General features: G+C 65.3%; 2 protein-coding genes across 11 annotated transcripts in view; one reads left to right on the plus strand and one right to left on the minus strand.

The window, feature by feature from the left end:
• Window positions 1-15,742, minus strand: part of KCNT1 (potassium sodium-activated channel subfamily T member 1) — a 60,365-nt gene extending 44,623 nt beyond the window's left edge. For 6 of the 10 annotated variants that reach the window (XM_047831074.1, XM_047831073.1, XM_047831071.1 and 3 more), the window contains exons 1-2: window positions 13,631-13,869; window positions 4,210-4,368 (exon numbers count right to left, since the gene is read on the minus strand). In XM_047831074.1, coding sequence (XP_047687030.1) covers window positions 4,210-4,368; window positions 13,631-13,800 — 329 coding nt within the window. In that variant the 5' untranslated portion in view covers window positions 13,801-13,869. Of the gene's footprint in view, window positions 1-4,209; window positions 4,369-6,140; window positions 6,308-13,630; window positions 13,870-15,522 lie in introns of those variants that run through there. The other 4 variants (XM_047831075.1, XM_047831072.1, XM_047831078.1 and 1 more) reach the window with 3 other exon arrangements.
• A 1,323-nt stretch (window positions 15,743-17,065) lies between these two features.
• SOHLH1 (spermatogenesis and oogenesis specific basic helix-loop-helix 1) lies at window positions 17,066-21,611 on the plus strand. Its single transcript, XM_047831081.1, has 8 exons — window positions 17,066-17,130; window positions 17,326-17,427; window positions 17,899-18,049; window positions 18,416-18,537; window positions 18,624-18,709; window positions 20,009-20,195; window positions 20,687-20,757; window positions 21,322-21,611. The coding sequence occupies exons 1-8, from the start codon at window positions 17,090-17,092 to the stop codon at window positions 21,537-21,539; spliced, it is 978 nt and encodes a 325-aa protein (XP_047687037.1). The 5' UTR covers window positions 17,066-17,089; the 3' UTR covers window positions 21,540-21,611.
• The last annotated feature ends 411 nt before the right edge of the window (window positions 21,612-22,022 follow it).

Consider the following 22,022-nt stretch of genomic DNA (forward strand, 5'->3'; position numbering starts at 1 on the left):
GTCCTGGGTCCTGTACCAGTGAGCAAGGACAGTGTCCCGCCCTCTGCACCGTGCTGCCCTCCCAGGCTACCCCTGCCTCATCTGCAGGAGCCCTGGGTGGCGGGAGGGAGGAGGGAAGAGGGAGGCCAAGGGCTGGGGGAGGGGCAGGAGCACAGCGGAGGGAGCACCCTGAGGGGTTAGAACCCACTCGGAGCCGTGCACGGGCTTGGCGGCATCTCCAGCGTGGCTCAGTGACGTCCATTTATTAACAGTTACAGCTGAATGGCCCTGAGGGCAGAGCTGTTCCATGCGACCCCCACTCCTGGGGGGGCTTCACTGCGCACGCTCCGGGGGCCTGATCCCCTTCTGCTCGGCTGAGGGGAGGGGCAGGGAAGGGGCACGCCTCCCGCAGAGACCCCAGCCCTGCCTGCACCCAGTCCAGGTTGGAGGGGCCCCGTGGACCGAGGTCGAGGAGGAGCCCCTGCCCCGGGGGCCGTGGCTATCCCCTGTCCCCGCCACAGGCCGGCAGGGGTCTGAAGCCCCCCCCTGCCCCTGCAACGCAGGACTGGCCTCGTCCCCACTTCCCAGCTTGTTGTGTGAAATACTATCTGGTGCTGCTCAACTGCAGAGACACATCAGCTCCACACTCTGTTGTCAGAGGGGCCAAGGCAAACAGCCGCGGGGGTGGCGTACTGACCCCTGGAGGCCTGGCCTCCTCGTCCTTCCTGCAGCAGGCCGATGTCCCCCCCCCACCCCCAGCCCCCAGAGCCCCCGAGAGCCTCGGCCCTAGATGCTTCTCCGTGTGCACGTGTCCTGCACTCAGAGGCCTGGGAGAGGGGAGGGCACAGACCCTGACACTGCCTCCAGCTGTGGCTTCGGCCACCCCGCCGGGCCAGTCCTGGCTGGCGGACAGCTGCAGAGAGCAGGCGGTCCGGGTCCTGCAGTCTGGGAGATGGCCACATGCCAGGCCCTTTGTCCTCACCGGTGGCTTCCCCACCCCAGCCTTTTGACAGCTGTGCCCCTTGTGGGGGACGAGGCTGCAGGGTGACAGCCCCCGTGTCCCTTTGTACCTCAGTGCACAGAGCCCACCTGCATCATCCTGAGCCCGGGGGTGGGGAGTGGGGCTGAGAGCCTCCTGTCCGGGATGCAGGCGAGGAGGGGGAGAAACACTCTTAATGGCAAAGCGCCCAGTGGCAGAGCCCCTTCCCCCTCGTGTCACTCGAGGTCCCATCACAGTGCTCTTCAAGGTGACTGGGGCTGTCATCACCTTTTCAGGAGGAGGGCTCACAGTGGGGGGGCCTGCAGCCTCCAGCTGTGACTCAGACCCCGGGAGCACAGGAGGGTCAGCCCTGGACAGGGCTGGGAGGGGACAGGAGGGGCCTCCTCAGCGGCTCCTTGGGCCCCGGGAGTCCTGAGCTCCAGGCCTTGGAGGGTCCAGGTGCGTTTCTGCCGAGAGCCCTGCCCTCTGGGACCCTAAGACCTGGTCCCGCATGCAGCGGTGAAGGTCGTCCTAAGACCTCAGCTGCTCCCTGGAAGGTCTGTGAGCTCTGGCTCCGCCCTCCTCCCCCGCCTGCCCCCCTCCCCCCTCTCCCCAGAGGGCGCTGCAGCCTGGCCCACGGCCCACGTGGGCTGAGTCTCTCCCTCCCTCCAAGGCCACAGTGTGAGGCTGCAGTGACTCACTGCTGGTGGCTTTATTTCTCTGGAGAGCAGGAAGCCCACAGCCCTGGCCGCCCACTCACAGCCTGCCGAACGCCAGGGCATCAGTACCCCCCCCCCCCCCCCCAGAGCCTGCCCTGGGGCCTGTGAGCTGGAGGTGGAAAACAGGGGGAGGGAAAGGGTTCCGGGAGAATGTTGCTGATGGGGGGGGGGGGGCAGGGGGCCAACCCTGTGCTGGTGGCAGGGTCTTCCTGAGCTCCCAACCTCATGGCACAGAGGGACAGCCCACAGGCCCAGGCCCCCTGCCGGCCCCGTGCCCCCCGAAACATCCTTACAGGCTCCCCATATGTGCAGAAGGGGTCCTGACGGGCCGGGGAGAAGCCTGCTTCCACCCTCCACTTTGGGAATCAGTGATGAGGGAGGGGCACAGACATCAAGGATGAGACAAGCACAGAGGGAGAGGCTCGAGGGGCCACAAACATCGAGGGGGGGGGCCTCCCATAGCCAGGCTTTCACTGTCTCCTCCCTGAGCTTGGATGCCAGCTCAAAGCCCAGCACGTGTGCCTCCTTGTGTATGTGTCCTTATGGAAGGGGGTGTCTGACGATCTCAGTACCCTACGCCACCCTTCGTACGCCATGCTGGTTTCCTGCACTGCCTGCCCCGATGTCCACGGGCACGAGAGGGTTCATGAGAGGGACAAGCCAAACTTGAGCCAGAGAAGCTTGAAAACAGAGAGACTTCTCCAACTGGGCTCCTGATACAGTGGCTGGCAGGGGATATGGGACAGGTCCCCACCCCCGTCCCAGGTGGCTGCTCCCGGAACCCTGGACAGCCAGCACTGTGCCTCACAGGCTCCCCTCCAGCCCCCAAGCCAGCGGGGGTAACATCACCAGGAACCTGTCTTGACGCGCAAACCAGCAGCCCCCTCCCCACCTGTGAGGCCCCCGGACGCTCCAAGGGCCAGGCGTGTCCACCCAGGCCCGGTGCCTCCTCTCTGGGGTGAGCAGGGGAATATCTATGCCATCCACTCCTGAAAACTGAGGGGAGGGGTGCGTCACTCTAATTTTATCAACCACAGACACTGGCATTTATCGATGCGTCCAGAGGCCCTGGGCCTGCCCAGGGAGATAGACGCCATTCCTTCCCACATTGGAAAAATCTCCAGAGCTGCTGTTTTCAAGAATTAAGCAGGTCCCAAGGGACTAGGCGCTGAGGGGCTGGTGCTGCCGTAGGAGGACGCTCCCCACACAGGTTTGACTCGGGAAAGCCCCGGCCTCCTGCGTTCCAGGAGGGCAGGCGAGCCCCCAGCCGCATACACCACACCAGGACCCTCCTGACCCCGCTGCCTCTCCAGAGAGTGAAGCTCAGCTCTTTCCCGGGTGTGAGCCCTTGGGTGAGCTTACTTATGACCACAGCACTCAGTCTGACAAGAGAGAACACGGAATGCAGAAGGTCCCTCTGCGGAACCCACAAACTTGGCCGTGAGTGGGCGAACACGGCGGTTTATGTCTTCTGTCCCCTGCTCGGAGGACGCGACCAGATGTGGCGTGGGCGGGTAGGAAGCTCTGTGTTCAGGGGTCGGCACAGCGAGCTTCGGCAGCTCCTCACGGGCACCGTCCTTACACGCCGGCCTCAGTCACTAATGTCATTTTCCCAGCTGCGGCTCCAGCAACTGAGCCTCTGGAGGCTCAGGCTGCGTCCTGACCATTTCGACCTGGACACCTCACGTGCCACCCGGAATAACTGCACTGTTGGGGGGAGGGGGCATGCACATTCGCTCTGCCGGGTCCGGGCCTGGGAGGGGGCGGGGAGGGGGGAGGCACCAGCAGGTACCAAAGGCCCCTCAACACACAAGGCAAGGAAACCGGGCTCATTCCCAAGCCCCGCAGGCTCCAGCCCCGCGTGAGTCCCTGCACTTGCCTTCACTGGCAGGCCCGAAAGCGTCTCTCCTGAGGCTGACAGCGCTAAAGGGCCGCTATTTACCCAAGACAGCTATTTGGGGAAAAGGCAGAGAAAAGCAACATTGCTTGCAGCTTCCTGCCAGCTCCCTCGGCGCATGAATTATTCCCAAGGTTCTGCTGGTCTCTTACCGAAAGACTCCAGTTCATTCTGCTTTTGTCCACCCAGGAGAATTTGAGGTGAGGGAATGCTGTCACCCTCCATAAGAACCCACGACATAAGCTCGAAAGGCACTCGCTCAGTTAATGACAAATGGCCACAGCCAGAGTCTGGAGGACACCAGCCTTCAGCCAGGCTGTGGGGCTCCACCACCGGCTTGCTTCCGGCGCTGGCTTGTCCCCCAAATCGGCAGGGCTGCGAGTGGGGCGGGGGGCTGGGCGCAGACGCGGGGACGCCTGGCCCCGGGACCGGTGTTTGGGAAGACTCCCCAGCACACAGCTGTCCGTCACACCCTCCGGGAGCCCCTCCCGGAAGGTGCTTCCCACGTCGCCCAGCCCCCACCCGAAACTTGCCCGTCCGGAAGCCCGGGAAAGTTGAAGGGCAGCGGAGCGGACCGGCCTTCAGCACCGCGGACAGCTCCGAGCGCGCCGGGCGCGACCCCCTCCCTACCGTACCTGTCGTCGTTCTGGAAGGACGGGTCCCCCAGCAGCAGGTCCCGGAAGCGGTACCGCGGCGGCAAGGGCAGCACCTCCGTGTCCAGGTCGCTCATCTTGAGGCTGGCGGTGTCCAGGCACGCGCCGTCCCCGCGGACGCCGTCCCCGGCGCCGGGCTGCCTGCGGGCACACGCCAGCGCCCCTTCAGCCCGCGCCCGCGCTGTGCCCGCGCCCCACCTCGCGGCCCCCCTCGCGGCCCCGCCTCCTGCAGCCATCGCCCCCCCCCCTCGTCAGCCCCGCGCTGTACCCACCCCTCTGCCAGCACCACCCCCTCCCGCCTGCACCCCCCACTCCACCCCAGCCGGACTCTTGCGCCCCCCACCCACCTGCCACCTGCCTGGTCAGCCCCACACAGTCCCTGGCCAGCACCACCCCCCTCTCGCCTGCACCCCCAAACCACTCTGCCCGGCCCAGCTTCCTGCAATCCCCATCCCCCCAGGGCCTGCCTGCACGACCCCCCCCCCCCCCCCCACACACACACACTGTAAGCCCCACAGCCCTTGACCTGCCTCCAGCAGCCCCACCCAGACCGCCAGGCCTGTGGCCACTGAGATGCACTCACTGCCCCTGCCCGGGGCTCACTCCGATGCACCTCCAGGGCATGGCGGGAGGCTTGTCAAGGCCAATTCAGGGCCCCGTAAGCCCTCCTGCCTTCCCCTCCACAGTTTTTGCTAAGGCTGGCTGCTTGGGGTTCCTCAGGGTCCAGGACACCCATCTTTGACCCAAAGGCCTCCTCCCAGACCCTCAGGCTCTTGGGGGACGGGTGGGGGTGAATGACCAGGAGACTTCAGAAGAGGCCCTTGTCCTTGGCCTGCCTGGGGCCAAGCGGCTTGGGTCAGATCAGAACCTGGGAGGGGGCGGGTGTCGGGATCTCTTTGAACTCTGGCTGAGTGCCCTTACCTGTTGTCACCAGGATTCTGAGACCACAGAGACCCCTGCCCCTATCACATGAGTTAAAGACACCGGCAGTGGTGGAACCAGGGGTGGGGGCCGGCCCCAGGAGGGACCCTGGTGGTCTACCGCTTTTTGAGGGGCAAGGATTTGTGTTCCAGGGCTCCTGCACCTTCCCCGCCCCCATCTCCACATGGAAGTGAACTCTGGCTAGTTACCCATGCACAAGTGTGGGGCAGGGGCCAGCAGCCCTCAAAGCCCTCGGCACATCAGCACTTCTCTGCTCCCCAGATCATAGGGCCACTAGCCACCCCGTGAGCCCCACAGCAGCGTGGCAGCCCCTGACCCAGCAAGGCAACCGCACATCTGTTAATGGAATGCCTTGGGGACACACACACCCATGTCACAGATGCGTAGAGACCACCCATGTCACAGGTGTGCAAACAGAGACTGCCAATGTCACAGGTGTGCAGACAGAGACCCAGGCTCCTGACTTCAACCAGTACCCTGGACTCCTGGTCCTCTGGTATCACTTAACCTTCTAGGTGAGTCCAGCCCCAGGCCATCCCTGCGTGTTGCTTCCCAGACAGCCCGCGGGGCATGCTTGTGAGAAGGCAGGAATTCTCCACCTGTTAGGCTCACGCTCACCAGGCTCCTCTGACAGCCAAGACCCCGAGGAGAACAGCACATCCACATTGATACTTGAGAGTGGGGGGGCCCCGCGCTGGGCCCCCCCCGGCCCCTCCTAAGCTGCTGCAGGGAGAGCAGTGTGCACTGAGGGAGGGTGTTCTCCACCTTAGCAGGCCCGCTCCCCAGCCTGAGCCTGACTGACAGGAGAGCAGCAGGGGGACAGAGGAGCTGGGCTTGGCCTTCAGGCAGGTCCAGGAGTCTGCTGACCACACTCAGCTCCTGGAGCTGGAAAATTGAGGGCAGGCTGTGCCTGGAGGCTGGGAGCACGAGGCGGGGGGGGGGGGGGGGGGGGGGGGGCGTCAGGCACTCACCTGGAGCTCGAGGTTCACGCAGGTGGGGGGGGGGGTAGGTGCTATGAAACCCTCCTCTCCTTTCTCACACTGGGAAGGGCAGGAGCCCTCCCTGAGCCCCCATGCTCCCCGGCCCCTGCAACAGATAGGTCCCGGCACCGCGAGCCTACAGCCTCCGGAGCTGAGCTGCTAAGGACCGTCCCTGCAGACGCAGGCCTGACACGCCCGTGCAGTCTCTTCCCAGGTTACAGGGTCAACCCTGAGGATCTGGCAGCATTTGAAAAATAACATTTTCCTAATTGCATCAGCGTGCCCTCATGTTTTTCCTTAGTCACAAGCTGGCGGGGCTGCGGGGAGGCGCACGCAGGGGAAACCACGTGGCCAGAGATTGGGGCCATGTCGCCCCTCTCTTGCTGAAAGCCTCCTTCCACGGCAGAACCCCAAGACCATGGCTGCCTCTGCTCCCTCCCAGTTTGAGCGGCTTTGGGTTTTCTCTGGCGGTCTGAAGGCTCAGACCTGGCAGCGTCCGCGGATGACCTCCAGCTTCAGGGGACGCCGGGGGCGGGAAGAGCACCAGGGGGTGGGAGGCCGACGCCCCCAGCCCCAGGGTGGATGGTAAGGCTGTGCTGCCCCTCGTCCCTCGTGGTGCTGCTGTGACACTGGACACTCGAGCGAGCACAGGGTGGTAAACAGAAACCCCGCAGGCCTCCTGGCGTCCTGCCATGTTCCCCCAGCACCGTGGAAGGCCCAGGGACGCTGTTTGTTGTGCTAGCTGAGGGCAGGGGCCCCAGGGTCTCTGGGTCCACCGTAGGAGACACAAGGCTGAGCAATGCCCCCCGAGGCGTCGGGATCTGACCGAGACCTCTCCCTAACCCAAGGCGTGTCTCACTGAGAGCTTCAGGGCATGAGTCCCTGCCCAAGGGGGGGCAAGAACGTGACCGTGGCTCAACCGCCCAGACACAGTCTCCATGCCCCTTCCCACGCCTTCTCCCTGCCTACCTGAGGGGCTGGGGAGGAAACCTGGGGCCCCTGAGACCGTACCCATTGTCTTTCATATCTCCTGTGATGGCCACACCAAAGAACTGATTTCTACGAGAACTAAGTGCTTCGGCAGCTTAAAGGAGGCGTCCCTCCCCCCCAGCCCTCACACCCTCGGGATGAGACATGGAGCCTCATCTGTGGGACCTGCCAACCTCCGGAGCCAGGGCAGGGCGGCCCCCTGCCTCCAGGCAGGGTGGGGGAGGCCCTGCTCCTCTTGGGTACTTGCAGACCCTGTCGGCACAAACACACGAGGCTCAGGCAGCACCCGAGGGTCCCGGTGACTCGAGTGCGGCCTGCTCCTGTCCCATCAGTTCACACTGGAGGCCCAGGGAAGTCACTTCCCGTCTCTGAGCCACAGTTTCCTCCTCTGTAAGCAAGGACGCCTTCCGTCCTCACGAGCAGACTGGATGCAGGTGAAAGAGGGGAAAATGCAAGACGTTCAGCATAATACCTGGCCCAAGAGGGCTCAGTCAGCATCGGCTTTTAATGCTGGGCCGTTGAACAACATTTGGCCACGTTCCACTGGATAAAGGCTCTGATCCCAAGTGTCAAGTTCCTGGGATGGCCAAGTCCCCATCCAGCCCTCTCCAGGTCAGCTGGAGGCCCCTCTGGGGAGTTCCAATTTGTGCCGCTGACCTACGGGATCCAGCGGGAGAGGCCAAGGATGAGACAGGAAGTGCACAGCCTGGCGCGCACGAAGGGAAGTCCCCTGGGCAGTCTGGTGCACACGTAGTCACATGCCCCAACCCCGTGGCAGGGAGAGCCACGGCTGAGTGCCAGCGGCACGCCTGGCACTGTGGCCACAGGACAGTGGCACGGGATCCCGGGAACAAGCTGGGTGAAGCCAGGACTCACGACTCCTGTACTTTGAGTTGAGCACTTGTGGGCTCATGGAGCCTAAGCAGCCACACGAGGTCCTGAAGCTTAGGAGAGGCCCAGGGCGCTGGGAAGCCAGGCTGCAGCCGTCCCGAGTACCAGATGTGCCGGTGCTGGCTGCCTTCGGGTGGTGAGAGCCAGGCCTTTGTGCCTCTCTGTCCCTCTCACTACCACCCCCTTGGTGCTCAAGGGGTCAGTCAGCAAGACCTCAGGAAGGCAAACAGGCAAGGACACGCTCCTCCCACCAAAGGCACCGGGAGCTTTCACACTCGCGTTCTGCCCCCTCGGTCAACCCGATGCCCAAGCACGGAAGGGTTGCTCTCCCTGGTCCCCAAGGCCGGCCCGAACGCGTCACTGAAATCACATGCGCACAGAACCAACACTGACGTCGGGCGACGTCCCTTATGGCTCTAAGTACAAACAGCCCAAAGAAACCGTCGGCGGGTGGGACCCGGTGGTGTGTTAGCACTGCATTGCCGAAATACAACACGGAGCAAAACTTATCTTAAAAAAGGGCGATATGCTTCATCATTCTAAGAAACTCGAGGGGGAAATGCAGCGGGATCATACCAGTAGATGCAAATAAAGCACTTGCTACCGTTCAAGATCCATTGAGAAGTTAAATGCAAGAAAACACCTTCTTAATAACCAACAACAGAAGGAATCTTCCAGAAACCTAGGCCAACATCGTATCTGTGAAATAGGGTTGCCATTCCCTGGGACGTGAGTCTGCCCACCGTGACGGGCGTCACGGCCGCCACATGAGACAGAGAGAGGAGGGAGAGCCGTGAACACCGACGACCCAGCTCTGATCGCGGCCGGCGTGACCGCTCACCTAGAAGACCCGAGGGAACCGACTGAAAGCTGTTAGAAGAGACAAGAGAGCTTCGGTGAGCGAGCCCCACCTGAGCGCACCCTAGGAGCCAGGGCAGAAGCAGGAGCACAGCAGAAGCACCTCGGGAAGACCCACCTCAGGAAGACCCGCAGCCCCGAGCTGCCCTTGCCACGAAGCTCACAGGACCGCCGGGGAGACCGCGGGGTGCCCAGACACTGGCTGGAAGCTGTCGCTACCGGCACGAGGAGGTCGTGGCGCCCGCAGCTCTGCAGTCCGTTCTCCAGACAAGAGGGCAGAGGCGATCGGCTCCCATCAGCACACACCGTCGTTTCCTCAGAACGCGACACATTGTTTTCAAAACTCAAACTGAAAAACACACACGTGACGATAGCCAAGACGTGCCTGCCGCCGTCACCACCAAGCGCCACAGCCACGGGACGCGTAGGCTTTGGCACGAGGGTGGACACACGGCAGGGACCTGAGGGCGCCGGAGGGGTGGGGGGCACCATGTGCCCCCCACCGTGCTGACGGGACAGGAGGCGCGTGCCTGGCCTGGGCGGGGCTGACACCCACCTACTCAGAGGCTACGCTGCGGCTAGCGCCGGCCCCCACCTCGCGGCCCCCACCTCGCAAAAGGCTGGGAGAGAAACAGGGGGAAGCCATCTGCATCAGGAAGGCATCTGATGTGCAGAGACCCGAGCATGGAAAGGAACAGAGCCAAGGACAAGGACAGAACAGCGCTCAACAGGGAGAAGGCGCCTGCGGAGATGACCACGGTCAGGTCCCCCCAAGAATGTCTGCAGGTCTCGTAGAAAAGACACAGCGGCAAAGGATGGGCGAGCGGCAGGTCCAAGAACACGCACGCCAGCCGGCGCGGACGAGGAAAAGCTTCCCGCCTCGCCGGTCACCGGGGAGCAGGGGGGGAGCGCGCTCACGTGCTGGTGGCCACGTGTGGTCTGGGAAGGCCCAGAGCAGGGAGGGCGTGGATCCGGCCTCAGGGTCCGTGTCTGCCGGACAGACACGGGAGGAGCCGCGGGGAGCCTCGCGTGGTCTGAGAAGTAACAGCAGGGCTGGCCCACCCACAGCCAATACCCGCACACCCTCACCTGTGCCAAAGCCCGCCCGGGCCCAGGTTTCCACCCCCCCCAGCCTCAGGACGCTGCCACCAACAGTCCGAACACCCAGTGACTCAGGACGCTTCGGGCCAATCTGTGTGACCCAGCACGGAACCACACTTTGCGGGGTCCCGTGTCAAAATCCAAGCACGGCACCACTCCGAAGGACCCTTCTGGAGAGGAAGTTTCCTCTGGGACCCAGCCTGCATGCCACTCATGGACTGTCCCCACTGCACAGTGACCTCAGTTTGGGGGTGACGGCAGGGGAGAAAGGCCATGTGTCGCCCAAGGTGCCACGTGAGAAGACCATCAGCCTCGTCACTGGGGGCCAGGAGGCCAGGGGACCACGCCCACCACCGGCGTCCCCAGGCCAGAACCACAGTCTCCCAGCCCTGTCCTCCTGGGCCCACCTCTGGGCAGGCCACTGGGGAGGGGCCTCCATCTCCTCAGGCTGGGCGTGTGGCATCCTGGGAAAACAGTTTGTCTCCCTACCTGCTGGCAGTGCTGAAACTGGGCATCCCGTGGCCTGCGGTCACTGAGGGGACTCGGTCCCTCTCCTAAGAGGTGTCCCTCAAGGTCCACACTCAGTCCTAAATTCCCAAGGAGCCTGGAGAGCCACGTTTGCAGAGGAATTGGGGACGGGGGGCGCGTGTGTGCACGCGTGCGCACAGATGTACATACGCATGTGCGAGCATGTCTGTGCACACGGGCACGTAGGCGAGCACGCGCGTGCGCTCGCCCTCGCGCGTCCCCGCTCAGCATGCAGGCGAGTCCGGAAGACAGTGCAGCATCACCGGGGTGGGGGGCAGCGGAGAGCGGGCCTGGCGCCCAGTGGAAGCGGAAGGCAGCCTGTCTGCTGACCACAACAGAAACGCTAAGTGCTTCCTTTGCACAATAATTAAAAAGCCAGAGCCACTCGAGCTGCTCAGCAGCCCTCGCTCAGGCGTCTCCGGGGAGCGTCCTCCCGCCCCTCAGGGGAAGGGACTCTGAGTCCACACTGTGGCAGCCACTGGCCACCATCTCCCAGATGCATCAGGTTCCAAGGTGACAGCTGAGAACCCGTCGTTGAGCTGGATTCAAACTGGAGAGTCATCAGAACCGACGCTTTGGAGTGGGGTTCTCGTGCACCCATCAAACCCGTGTTCCAGGAAGGGGATGGTAGCGGTGTGGACGCAGGGCCGGCCCCCCCACCTTCCCCGACGACGACATAGGGGAGGCAGAAGCCACAGGGATTTGCAGTTCTCGCCCCGCCCACCTGGGCTGGGACCTAAGGCTCAGGAAAGCCCCCCGTCACACACCCCAAAGACGTGGCATGTCTGGGTCACCCACTGCCCGGGTCTGTGTCCCCACCGCAAGGCCCAGGACTCAGTCCCCGGGTGCCCACGACCCTTGGCTGGTCCTGCTGACGAGCTGCACCCCATCCTATGGCTGAAGACGCCCAAGTCCCTCTCCTTCCGGCTGGACACACGGTGGCTGCTTAGAGGTGCAGCTGGGGGCAGCCGGAGCCGGCATGGAGGTGGGGGCCGCTTGGGAGCCTGCCAGGACAGAACGGCGTCCCCTCCGTCACAGCAGGGCACGGGGGCTCCACTGGGAGGAGACTGCCCTGTCCGGCCTGCCACGCCCCTACTCAGCCCTCCGAGAACCTCACCAGCTCCCCATGCTGGCCGCACCAAATGGCTCTGAAGGCTGGCGTGGCCTGCAGAGGTGCTGCAGGCCTTATGTGGAAACGGAAGCCCAGGTGGGATGTCACCTGCCCACACGTGACACCTTCTACCTGGCAGATCTTGGCCTTAGAGCCTCGTGCTCCCGGTGTCCAGACAGCTCAACTTGGTGGCTTCCCCGTCCTCTGACCTCCGGCACCTGCCAACACGTCCGGGGTCACATCCCTACCAGCACCCTGAGGCCTCCCACAAGGGCTCCACACCAGGCTATCGGCCTCTCCAGGACCCCAGGCCCCTGCATGCCCAGAGCCGGTGCAAACCCCCAGCTGTGACCAAGGTCTCCACAGGGGCGGTCAGGAGAACGGTAGAGAAGTTGTTTAACTTCCCCGAGCCCTGCTGCCCCCACAATCCACAGGGTCAGGGAGGACCTCTTCGGGCCACTGGGTCCCCCTGGGTCCTCAGCCGCTGGCCCCGAGACCACGGGTGCCCGCAGCCACAGCGCAGTGGCCGGCCTCCCTGCCTCGCCCAGCACAGTGATTATGGATGCCCCACGAGGGGGCTGAGCTCGACCTGCCTTCCGACCCCAGCTTCCCGTGGTGGCCACGATGGCAGAAACGTGGTTCCACGTTCTGTCTCGGCGTGGCGGCTCCAGCTGCTCGGCAGGGATGATGCCGACAAGAGGAACATACCAGAGCCACTGGGACTTGTTTCTGCCACGGGGCGGGCAGCTGGCCCACTGTCGCACACTGGTTGGGTCCCAGCCACAGCCCCTTCCCTCGCTGCCCAGCAGCCCAGAGCTGGGTCCCCAGGGGCTCCCGGACCCCCTCCGCTAGCCAGGAGACGGTGGCTGCCCTTCCTGACGAGCGCCAGCCGAGGTCCCCGGCAGGGAGTCTCTGATTAAGTCACCGTAAACACGTGGGGCAACGTCACAGGCCGACAAGAGCTGGCACTGGGGGTGGCTAGCGTGTCCAAAGCTCCAGACCTCACTGCCCCACACAGAACAGGCCAGAGTGACCGCACGGTGGATCCCTGAGCACGCCTGTGGGAGGTCCAACCAAACTGCACGGCGGACTTCTCTGGAAGGCCTCTCCAGAGGTCCTGGCCCAGGGACCAGGCCGGGTCCTGCCTCCACCCCTTGCAAACATTGTAAGCTGTCCAGTAGCTAGTACGGGCCTCACGTCCCAAGGCAAGGCCCCTGGCTCACCTCCATGCTCCAGAGGAGAAAAAGATTTTGGGTCAGTGTGGGCGGCCTCATCTACACACACACACGCACGCACGCACGCACACACGCACGCACACACACGCACGCACACGCACGCGCACACTAAAGAATTCCCAAGACGACTTTAAAAATACCTGTGTGATCAGAGGCCGCTCCTGGGCCAACACCCATCTTGGGGCTCCACCCAGAGACTCGCACACACCCCATCGCCCCCCCTCTCCAGCCCCGGGCAGGGGCAGGGCCCTCCTGAATACTCCGGGTGCCCCCACTCCGTCCAGCACAGCGCTCCTATGCGGAACGCAGGGGTGTGCACGGGGGCGCGTCACAGTCGGGTACACGCCCTTCCCGCCCGTGGTCTGGACACACTCAGGCAGACCCCCCCGTTTCAGAAAACCGGGGGCTTGTCTGGGAGGAGAACACAAGCACCGCCGCCCCCTGGAGGCAGGAGTCACTTGGGAACAGCCCACAAAACCCTGCGTCCTCGGGGAGCCCAAAGAGAAGCCTCAGGAAAGAATCTGCACTCGGTCACTGACCCTCAATAGGGAGGGGAAGTCAAGTGACAGAGTCCGGCGTCGGCCACACCGTGACTATCCCGAGTAACTTCACGGGCTGCTGAGACCCAGGCAGGTGGACAAGCTGGCTGGGGGACTCAGAGGCTGTGGTCCAGCTGGACGTGTGGACACACGGTCACACCCATGGACCTACACTCTGACACAGAGCCCCAGGTGGGTCCCCCCACCTCTGCTCCCCTTTCCACTCACCCCTGTCTTTCTGAGCTGCTGCTGTAGACTCTCCCGGCCAAAAACAGAGCTCTGAGTTCCTCCCAGTCCCCGGACAGGGAAGCCACCCCTGTGCCGGCCAGGCCTGGGCTGTGCCTCGGGCCCTGAGAACCTTTCCCACAGGGCCTGGGCCACTTCCTGCTGCCCTGCATGCACTGCTCCCTAATATGGGCCTAGAGGGCGGGCCGAGACCTCCAGCCAGGCATGCACCCTGGCAGGGCGTCATCTCCAGCTCTCTGTGCCCTCTGCCATCGGCAGAGGGGGCTTGCAGGGTGCCAAACCAGTCCCCGGGGTCAGTGGGGGGGAGGGGCAGGGCTGTGGGGAACCGGCAGTTCGGGGAAAGGCCAGAGGGCTCTGAGCAGAAGGCCAGCACCGGCCTGCTCTGGGGCAAGCCCGGCCCTCCCTAGGCCCCTGCCCCCTCCATAACAACTGTCACCTGCGTGGCAGCGACATCTGCACCCAGGGAAGGAACAAGGTAAGAAAGGCAGTGCCCAGGGATCTTCGGGGGCGGCTAGGACCTGGGGCCCCACCCCCCGGGGACAGGCACAGGGCCCAGACAGGGGTCCAGGCACCAAGGTAGAGGTTCCTGCAGCCCAGAGAGCCAGGAACCCTTCCCAAGTCCCCAGGTGCTTGACCCGCCGGCCTGGGGGCTGCCCCCGCCAGCAGCAGGCAAGGGTGTCCCAACACCCTCACCTCTGCAGGAAACCACAGCATCGTTATTAGGGTCACCCAGCACCTTTCAGGACAGAGCCCATCCAAGCTCCAGGGAAGGAGGAAACCCGGGCCACCAGACTCCAGAGCTGCCCCTGCAGTCAAACCCTAGTGCAGGAACCGTCGTCGCAGAAGTCCCCCCCACCCCCACCAGACCCTCGTTTGCCTGGAGAAAGGTCTCCCCTCTCCCAGCCGAGGACAGCCTCCCTAACCTCACGGTCTTGGCTTCAGACGCTCCCGCTCCAGCCCAGGCAAATTACACTCCCTCGCCCAGTCCCTGGGCAGGGGGGGGGGGGGGGGGGGGAGATCCTCACATGGCTTCCTTTTCCCTGGTGGGGGTGAGTCTTCACCCTTCCCTGGGGGGCTTCCCATCCAGTCTGACCTTCCCCCCGGCATGCCTGCCCCTGGTTTGGGACACAAGCGGGTCAGGTCTGTTTTCCTTCCTGGGCTCCGCCAGAGCTCCAGTCACCTGGATGGACAGGACATGTGGCATCCCGGGACACTGCTCAGGGAAAGGTGGCCCAGCACGACTGACTCCCAGGTCACCTAGAAGCCAGGTCAGCTGGCCCTCTTCTCACAGGGGTGAGCAAATGGAAACGCCCAAAAGGGAAACGACAAGCCAAAAATACCAAGCCATTAAAAGCCAAAATCCCTGCCCTTTGTGCGACACAGCCCACCTGCCTCCCACACGCAGTCAGGGCCCTGGAACACCCGCTTCCACGTGGAGTGCCCTTGCCCCTGTGCCCACCGCCACCCCCTCGCGGGAGCACCCCAGTGGGCCCTTCCTGCAGGCTGGGTGGAGGGGGGGCTGGGAGGCTGGCGCAGCCCGGCTCCCGGCACCCCGGAGCTGCTCGGAGCCCCACACCCAAAAATGGCCGCACTGGGGGCACCTGCGCGCCAAGGGGGCAGACAGACAGACGCCGGCCCCAGGCACCTGCCGGTCACCGGAGTAAGTGCCGCGGAGGCTGGTCCTGTGGGGCGCTCCCGTTCCCTGTGGTGCGGGGGAGGGCGCTCATGGGTGCGGACGTGGAGGTGGACCTGGGGTGTGGGGCTCTGGGAGATGAGGGGCCCCGGGGCACGCGGTTGTGGGGTGCGAGGGGCCTGGAGGGGGCGCTAGCGGGGACTGGGTTCCCTCCGCCTGGGGAGAGGCGCATCGGCCCTACCTGGGGGCGCATCGGCCGTCGTCGAACACGAAGGTCCGGTTGGTGTGGCCCCCGCCGCGCGCCGCTGGCCGCGCCCCCCTGTACGAGCCCCCCGGGCTGCGCGCTCCGTCGGGGAACGGCATGCGGGGCGGCGGCGGCTCGGATGCGGAGCCCAGGGAGAAGCTTCTTTGCTTTATCCCAAAACACAACACTTTTCTCTCTCCGAGCCGAGAAAAAAAAAAGCCTGTTCCAGGGTCGGGGTTCGGGCGCCAGGCCGGGTGCGCCCCCTGCCGGCTGCGCCGGGAACCGCGGCGGCTGAGGGCCAGGCGGGGACGCAGCTGGCTGGGCCCCTCCCCACCCCGGGACCCGCCCCCATCGCGGCGCTCGGAGCCGTCCCAACCGCGAGAGACAGGAGGGGGCACTTCGGTGGCCAGAGAACCCCAAGCGCGCCGCAGGGTCGCTCGGTCCCGGGAGGAGGGCTCCGTCCTACCAACAGACCCGCGTTCAGCGACTTCCGCCAGCTCACCCCTGGAGGTCCAGCAAGAGGAGCAGGCGGACCGAGCCCTCCAGAGACCCGCAGGCCCCTGGGGAATGAGCTGAGGGGTGGGGAGAATCCAGGGCCCAGGGCAGGCAGAAGGCACAGGCGTGGCAAGGGGCTGGGATGGGGCAGGCGCTGGGGTGCCGGGGAAGGCGCAGCGGGGGAAGGTGACGTCGGGGTGGGCTCGGAGCTGTCAGGATGCCCCCTGGCTCCCGGGTGGGTGATGACACTTCATTTAGGTGGAGCGCCCTGCAAGAGGGGGCAGGCACACGTAGACTGTAGACCGGCTGGCCCCCAGCAGCAGGTGGGGACCCTCCAACCTGTCCCTAACCGACCCCTGAGCCCCGCACATCTTGGTGAGCAGTTCTCAGACCAGCCTCCCCCAGTCCTCTGGGAACCCCCCTACCTGGGCCTCACGGTCTCCCCTGGGTCCCCGGGCCGCACAATGTTCCAGAAACTCTCATCTCCTCCTCCCCCCACACCTGTGCCTGTCCCTGCCTCAGGTAACACCCACTGCTCTGTAGGGGAGTCCAACCTGCCACCTCTGGCCTCCTGACATCGGGCCCACGTCCAGCCTGGGCTCCTGCCGGTTCCTGCTTGGGGCGCCAGCCGCCCAGCCCTGTCCGGAAAATCACCGCTTCTGCCCTCCTGACCCTCCCTTCCCACAGTGGCCATTTACCCGCGCCTTCCTCCACGGTCAGGCTCCTCGAGGGCATCACGCCTCCCTGTAGACAGAGCCCAGCTGGAGGCTGGCACCCAGGGAGGCCACACCCGAGTGGGAGGTGGGCCGACCCCCCGGAAGAGGAGGGAGGACCACTCAGCCCGGGCCACACGTCGGCCCTGGAGCGGGCGGATCCAGGCCACCACTTTCTGGCAGCTTCCGGCGGGAGAAACTTGAGGGTCCGGGGCGAGTGGGGGGTGGGGCAGAGCACGCGTCTGGGCGGGGCCGGCGGGTACACGTGAGTGGGCGGGGCTGGCGGGACGCACACGTGGGGCGGCGCGTGGGGGTCCCGGGGCGGCGCTCGAGGCAGCTTCGGTGCAGCTGCGGTCATGGCGTCCCGGGGAGCTGAGCCAGGCGCTGGGGGGTGTGGGTGAGGAACTGGGGGCTGGAGGGGGTCAAGGGTGCTGGGCGGGGGGACCCAATGCGAGTGGACTGCGCTGCAGGTCCCCCCACCCGGCGAGGCCCGTGGGGCAGGCCCTATGGGGGGAAGGCGGGGCTCCCGGAGGACGTCCACCACGGCGTTCTAGGGTTCACGGAGCTCGGCGCCCCGGCCTCTCCCGGGCAGCGGCTCTTCCCCTTCCAGTGCCCAGGGCTGCCGCGAAGACAAGGCGCCCGAGCGTGCGGGCTCCGGCCTCCCGCGGAACGTGCTCAGCGAGCGGGAGCGCAGGTGAGCCGCGCTAGGGGAGGAGGGGCCGGGCTGCTGGGGGGGGGGGGGGGGGGGGATGGGGGATGGGGGAGGGGAGTGGGCGTCCGGCGTCTGACCTGCGGCCCTGTGGGGGTTATAGGCCGCTGGGACAGGGTTTGCGGGGTCTGTGCAGTAATGGGACCGTGACTGGTGCCCGCGGTGAACAAGAAGCCCCAAGGGAGGGGGGGGTTCCCGGGGCCACCAGTGCAGCCCCGCCCCCCCCCCCCCCCCCCCTGCTTTGACCTGAGCTGTGGGCGTCTGGAGGTTGTGCACTTGGGATCTCTGGCGCTGGTGGTCTAGGGCACAAGCACAGCCTCTTTTTTGGAGAGCTAACGGGGGAGGGGGGGGGTCTTGTTCTTCAACCTGACGAGACCCCGAGGTGCCCGGAGGGAAGGGTGACCTGGCCGCGGAGGCCGGCTGGGCTGACGGTCGTTGTTGCTTGTCCGCAAGCAGGAAGCGGATCTCTGTGAGCTGTGAGCGCCTGCGGGCCCTGCTGCCCCGCTTTGATGGCCGGCGGGAGGACATGGCCTCGGTCCTGGAGATGTCGGTGCAGTTCCTGCGGCTGGCCGGCGGCCTGGTGCCCAGCCAGGAGCCGCCCACCGCGGTGAGTGTGGGTCCCCCGTCCGAACCCACGGCTGCCGGTCGCCTCGGCCCCGGGGGGGCGGCTCTGACCTGCTGGCCTCCCCCGTGCCCTGCGCCGCACACCCCGGGCGGCTGTGATCTCGGCAGGCGTCGCCCTGTCTGTGCCGGTTCCACCTCCACGAGTGAGGCGGGCGTCCCAGGGCACGAGCTCCGTCGTCACTTAAGTCCCTTATGCGCGCCTCCACCTGCTCTGTGTTTCCGGTCCGGCGTCTGCTCTCGGGCTGACCCCCTTGACCCCAGCGGGGCGGCGGGTGACAGGGAACGGCGGGCTGTTCCCTCCCGTTTGTTGTCTGACCGTCGTCGGGTGTCACGTCTGTGCCAATTCTAGGCTCTCGCTCCGTCCAAGGAGACGTGGCACAAGTGGCAGAGGGACGTGTTGCAGCTGGCCCTGTCAAGTCCGACCTCAGCAGGGGCGCCAGACTCCGGGATGGCGGCGCCCGGCGTGACCGTGTGAGTGTCCCCGTGTGGCTGGGTAGCCCGTCAGGGCAGCAGACACAGCCTGTTCAGGGCTCTCGCTCTGTGTTTTTGTCCTTTAGGCCCCAGGCTTCGACCGCAGGTGTGGCCGAGGGCGAGGCCCCGCTGGGGGCGGCCGAGGTGCTGGACGGGCCGCCAGCCCTCCCCGGTGAGCAGGAGTGCAGGGCAGGGTCTGTTCCTGAGCGGGGCGCGGACGCTTAATGTTGGTTCTCTCGGGACCCTCTTGTCGGGGGGGCAACCTCAGAGACCCCACGCTGCCTTCGGCCGCGGTACAGACCTCAGGACAAGGGTTGCCGGGAGGGGTGGGTGTGGGGGCTCAGGTGCCCCAGACGGGTCAGCCACGAGCGGTGGTGGTTCTCTGTCAGCTTGTCTGCTGGGGAGCAGGGTCCAAGCTAGCGGGTCTCTGAACTTGTTTCTGCTCCCCAAGGATGGTCCCCCTGCCCCTCCTCCGCCCTGGGCCTCTAGGGGTCCCTGGGTCCCCCAGGAAACTTGTTGTCCCCTGTCATGGCCAGCTCTCTGGAGCGGCCCCCACACTGCCCTGCTCTCCTCGGTGCCTTTTTTTTTTTTTTTTTTTTTTTAAAAACCTTTATTCATTTTGAGAGAGAGACAGAGTGCAAGCAGGGGAGGGGCAGAGAGAGGGGGACACCGGATCTGCGGCAGGCTCCAGGCCCTGAGTCATCAGCACATAGCCCGACGTGAGGCTTGAACTCACAAACTGTGAGATCATGACCTGAGCCGAAGTCAGACGCTTAACTGACTGAGCCACCCGGGGGCGACCCCCCCTTACCCCCCCCCCCGCCCCACTCTTTGTCCCCCTTAGTGCCTTTTCGATGATTTTTTCTGTATGGAGTGAGAGTCATCGGCCTTGCACGGGGCCTTTGTTCTCTGGTGCTGTGCCGGCCAAGCCTGCAGGCACCTCTGATGATGTCTCTCTCGTGCTGGACCCCGCGCCCCAGCTATTTGTCGCTTCTTGGACACGGGTGCCGGTGATTGCCCTGTGCCAGAGTCCCGAGTGCCGCAGGAGGCGAGGCTGTGTCTTCCGGTTCCCGGAACGTGCCTGTCGAGGAGGGGAGGGGGCTTGCTGTGAACAGGGCTGGCGGCAGAGCCGGGGCCACAGGCAGGGCGTGAGGGTGCAGAGGCGACGCAGCAAGGGGACTAGGTCTGAGGGTGGAGGCCGGGGTCAAGGATTGCGGGCAGGTGGGCATAGGGTCCCAGATCTGAGCTCCAAGGGCCTGGCCTGAGGTCAGCGGTGTCTCCTCCTAGGAGCTCCCCTGGCCCCAGGTGCATAGCCCTGCGGCCCTGGGCGTCTGTCCTTGGGGGTCTGTCTGCCTCCTGCTCCAGAGTTCTTTGTGTCCCCGTGCAGGGTGCAGTGGGTGGGGGCTGGGGCCTTTAGGGGAGGGCTGCGCCCACATGGGGAAGGCCGACCTACGCCTGCCCTCTCTTGTAGAGCCTTGCAGCCTGGTGACCCGGCCCCCAGACCCAAGTCCCTCCAAGGCCCTGAGGTCGCCTCCACCCTGGCCTCCCCGCTCCTGGCAGCCACCCTCCCCTCTGGTGAGCAAAGAGGCTCAGAGCTGCCGGGACCAGGCTGGACCCCTGATGGAGGGGGCCGACTCTTCCATGACACTGGACACCAGGTGGGTGCCCTGGTGGGCGCGCGCACCAGCCCCACACACCGCCTCCTAGCCCTGCCCGCGCTCTGCCCGCCCCTGCCCCTGGGAAGTTCGCACCCCTCCCTCTCTGTCTGCCGGGGCCACAGCTGCCAGCCCAGGCCTGTTTGAGCCAGACGCTGCCGTGTGGCTCTCTGATGCATTTCCGAAAACGTTGTCGTGTTCCCAGTCCGTCTGTGTTTCGGCTGATAGTAAACGAGTTTGTGTTTTGTTGAGCGTGCACCAGCTGGGGCGTGGGAAGGGAGCGTGGCAGAGGCTGGAGAGAAACCAGCAGAGGCAGCGGGGTGGGCCAGTCTGTCCCCAGCGTGCAGGCTCGGGGTCTGGCGGGGAAGGGGGGGCAACCCAGTTCATCTTAAACCCGAAGCCACCTTTGAGGGCACACACCTTTGTCTCGAGGCTGGAGGACCGGGTCCACCTGGGACCATTCGGTCAGGGTGCGTTCTTCCGGCCTCGTTCAGGTCTGCGTCCGGATGTGATGTGGAAGATGGGGCGTCCTTCCTGCTGAGCGCCAGTCCCGACTGGTGGCTGGGTGAGTGGGGATGCGCCACCTGGGCCACCACTTGCCCCGATCGGGGACAGGCCTCGAGGTCTCAGGCGGTCTGGACGAGGGGCTGGGCAGGTGGCTGGGATTAAGAGGAGACGTGCTCGAGCTCGGGGTGCGGGGCAGTATCGGGGTCCCAGTATTTGTCTCTTGCTCCTTGCTGGTGGTTGTCGGGGTCGCTGGGGTGGGGAGCGTAAGGTGGCGAGCATGCATGTGGACCGTGTGCATGCACGTGGCACGTGGGGCTGGTTGTGTGTTACCCGCAATTCGGGATCTGTGCCTTTTCTGCACGCGACGTCCCCACGAAGGTGTCTGGACATGGAATGAGTCTGTAAGATTCAGCGTCGTGGGAGACGCCTTCCTTGTTCTGGGCTGGTGGGGTCTCGGGGGGGACCAGCGTGTGTGGGCCCACTCACCCCACACGGCCCTCGGGCGCCAAGGGCTTCCAAGTCGGGCAGGACAGACGGGCAGAGCTGGGCCTCTCCGCACCTCGACCTTGCCACGTGCACCCCAGGTACCCAGGCTGACGTGTCCCGTCTCTGATGTTTCCAGGGTCTCTGGAGGGCAGAGGCGCCAGTGTCCCTTCTCGGAGCATGGCCAGGAGCAGCCTGCTGGACAGGGAAGAGCCCAGCTTCCTGACAGACATCGGGCCCGGCTCCCAGGAGCTCCCAGACGGCCCCCTGGAACCCTGGGGCTCGGACGCCGGCTGCCCCAGCCTCGCCCTGCGGGATGAGGTGGACAGCATCTTCCCCGACTTCTTTCCCTGCTAGGCGGTGGAGAGGGGGTCAGTGCCACACGTGCCCGTGTCGCATGCCGGGTGGCTCATCCCGGGTTCGGGGAGCGGCAGGGCCGGCTGCGTATTAAAGGCGGCGCTTCTCCGGAAACCAGAGCTCCTGGAGCTTCGCCTCTCTGTAATCGGTGCGATTCACGGGGCAGATGGCACCACTTCCACTCAGAGCGTGGGCACCTGCCTGGGGCTTTGCTCCTGCGACGGTCTTGGCCTTGAGAAGTCCCTGAATAGCCCTGCAGTCTGAGGAGGGCTCCCGAGGACTGGGACTTCTGTGCTCCGGGCCTGCTCCCCGGAGAGGTGGGCGGGGACCCCACTTGTCACGCCTGTGAGTGCCCTCTGCCCTGGCCAGGGTGCCCTGAGGAAAGGGCCGGCTTCCGTCTTCGAGGTGGGGACCTCTGCACTCCTCACACGGGGCGGGGCGTTGGGGGGCCCGGTGCAGAGGTCACCTGGCAGGTCCCAGCGC

This window comes from Prionailurus viverrinus, chromosome D4 (assembly GCF_022837055.1).
Source record: "Prionailurus viverrinus isolate Anna chromosome D4, UM_Priviv_1.0, whole genome shotgun sequence".
Classification (NCBI taxonomy): Eukaryota; Metazoa; Chordata; class Mammalia; order Carnivora; family Felidae; genus Prionailurus; species Prionailurus viverrinus.

Coding starts and splice junctions, on each gene's coding strand:
- SOHLH1 (XM_047831081.1), top strand. CDS start 17,090: ATGGCGTCCCGGGGAGCTGAGCCAGGCGCTGGGGGGTGTGG. Junction 18,050..18,415: donor GCCAGGAGCCGCCCACCGCG/GTGAGTGTGGGT, acceptor TGCCAATTCTAG/GCTCTCGCTCCGTCCAAGGA. Junction 18,538..18,623: donor GCGGCGCCCGGCGTGACCGT/GTGAGTGTCCCC, acceptor TTTGTCCTTTAG/GCCCCAGGCTTCGACCGCAG.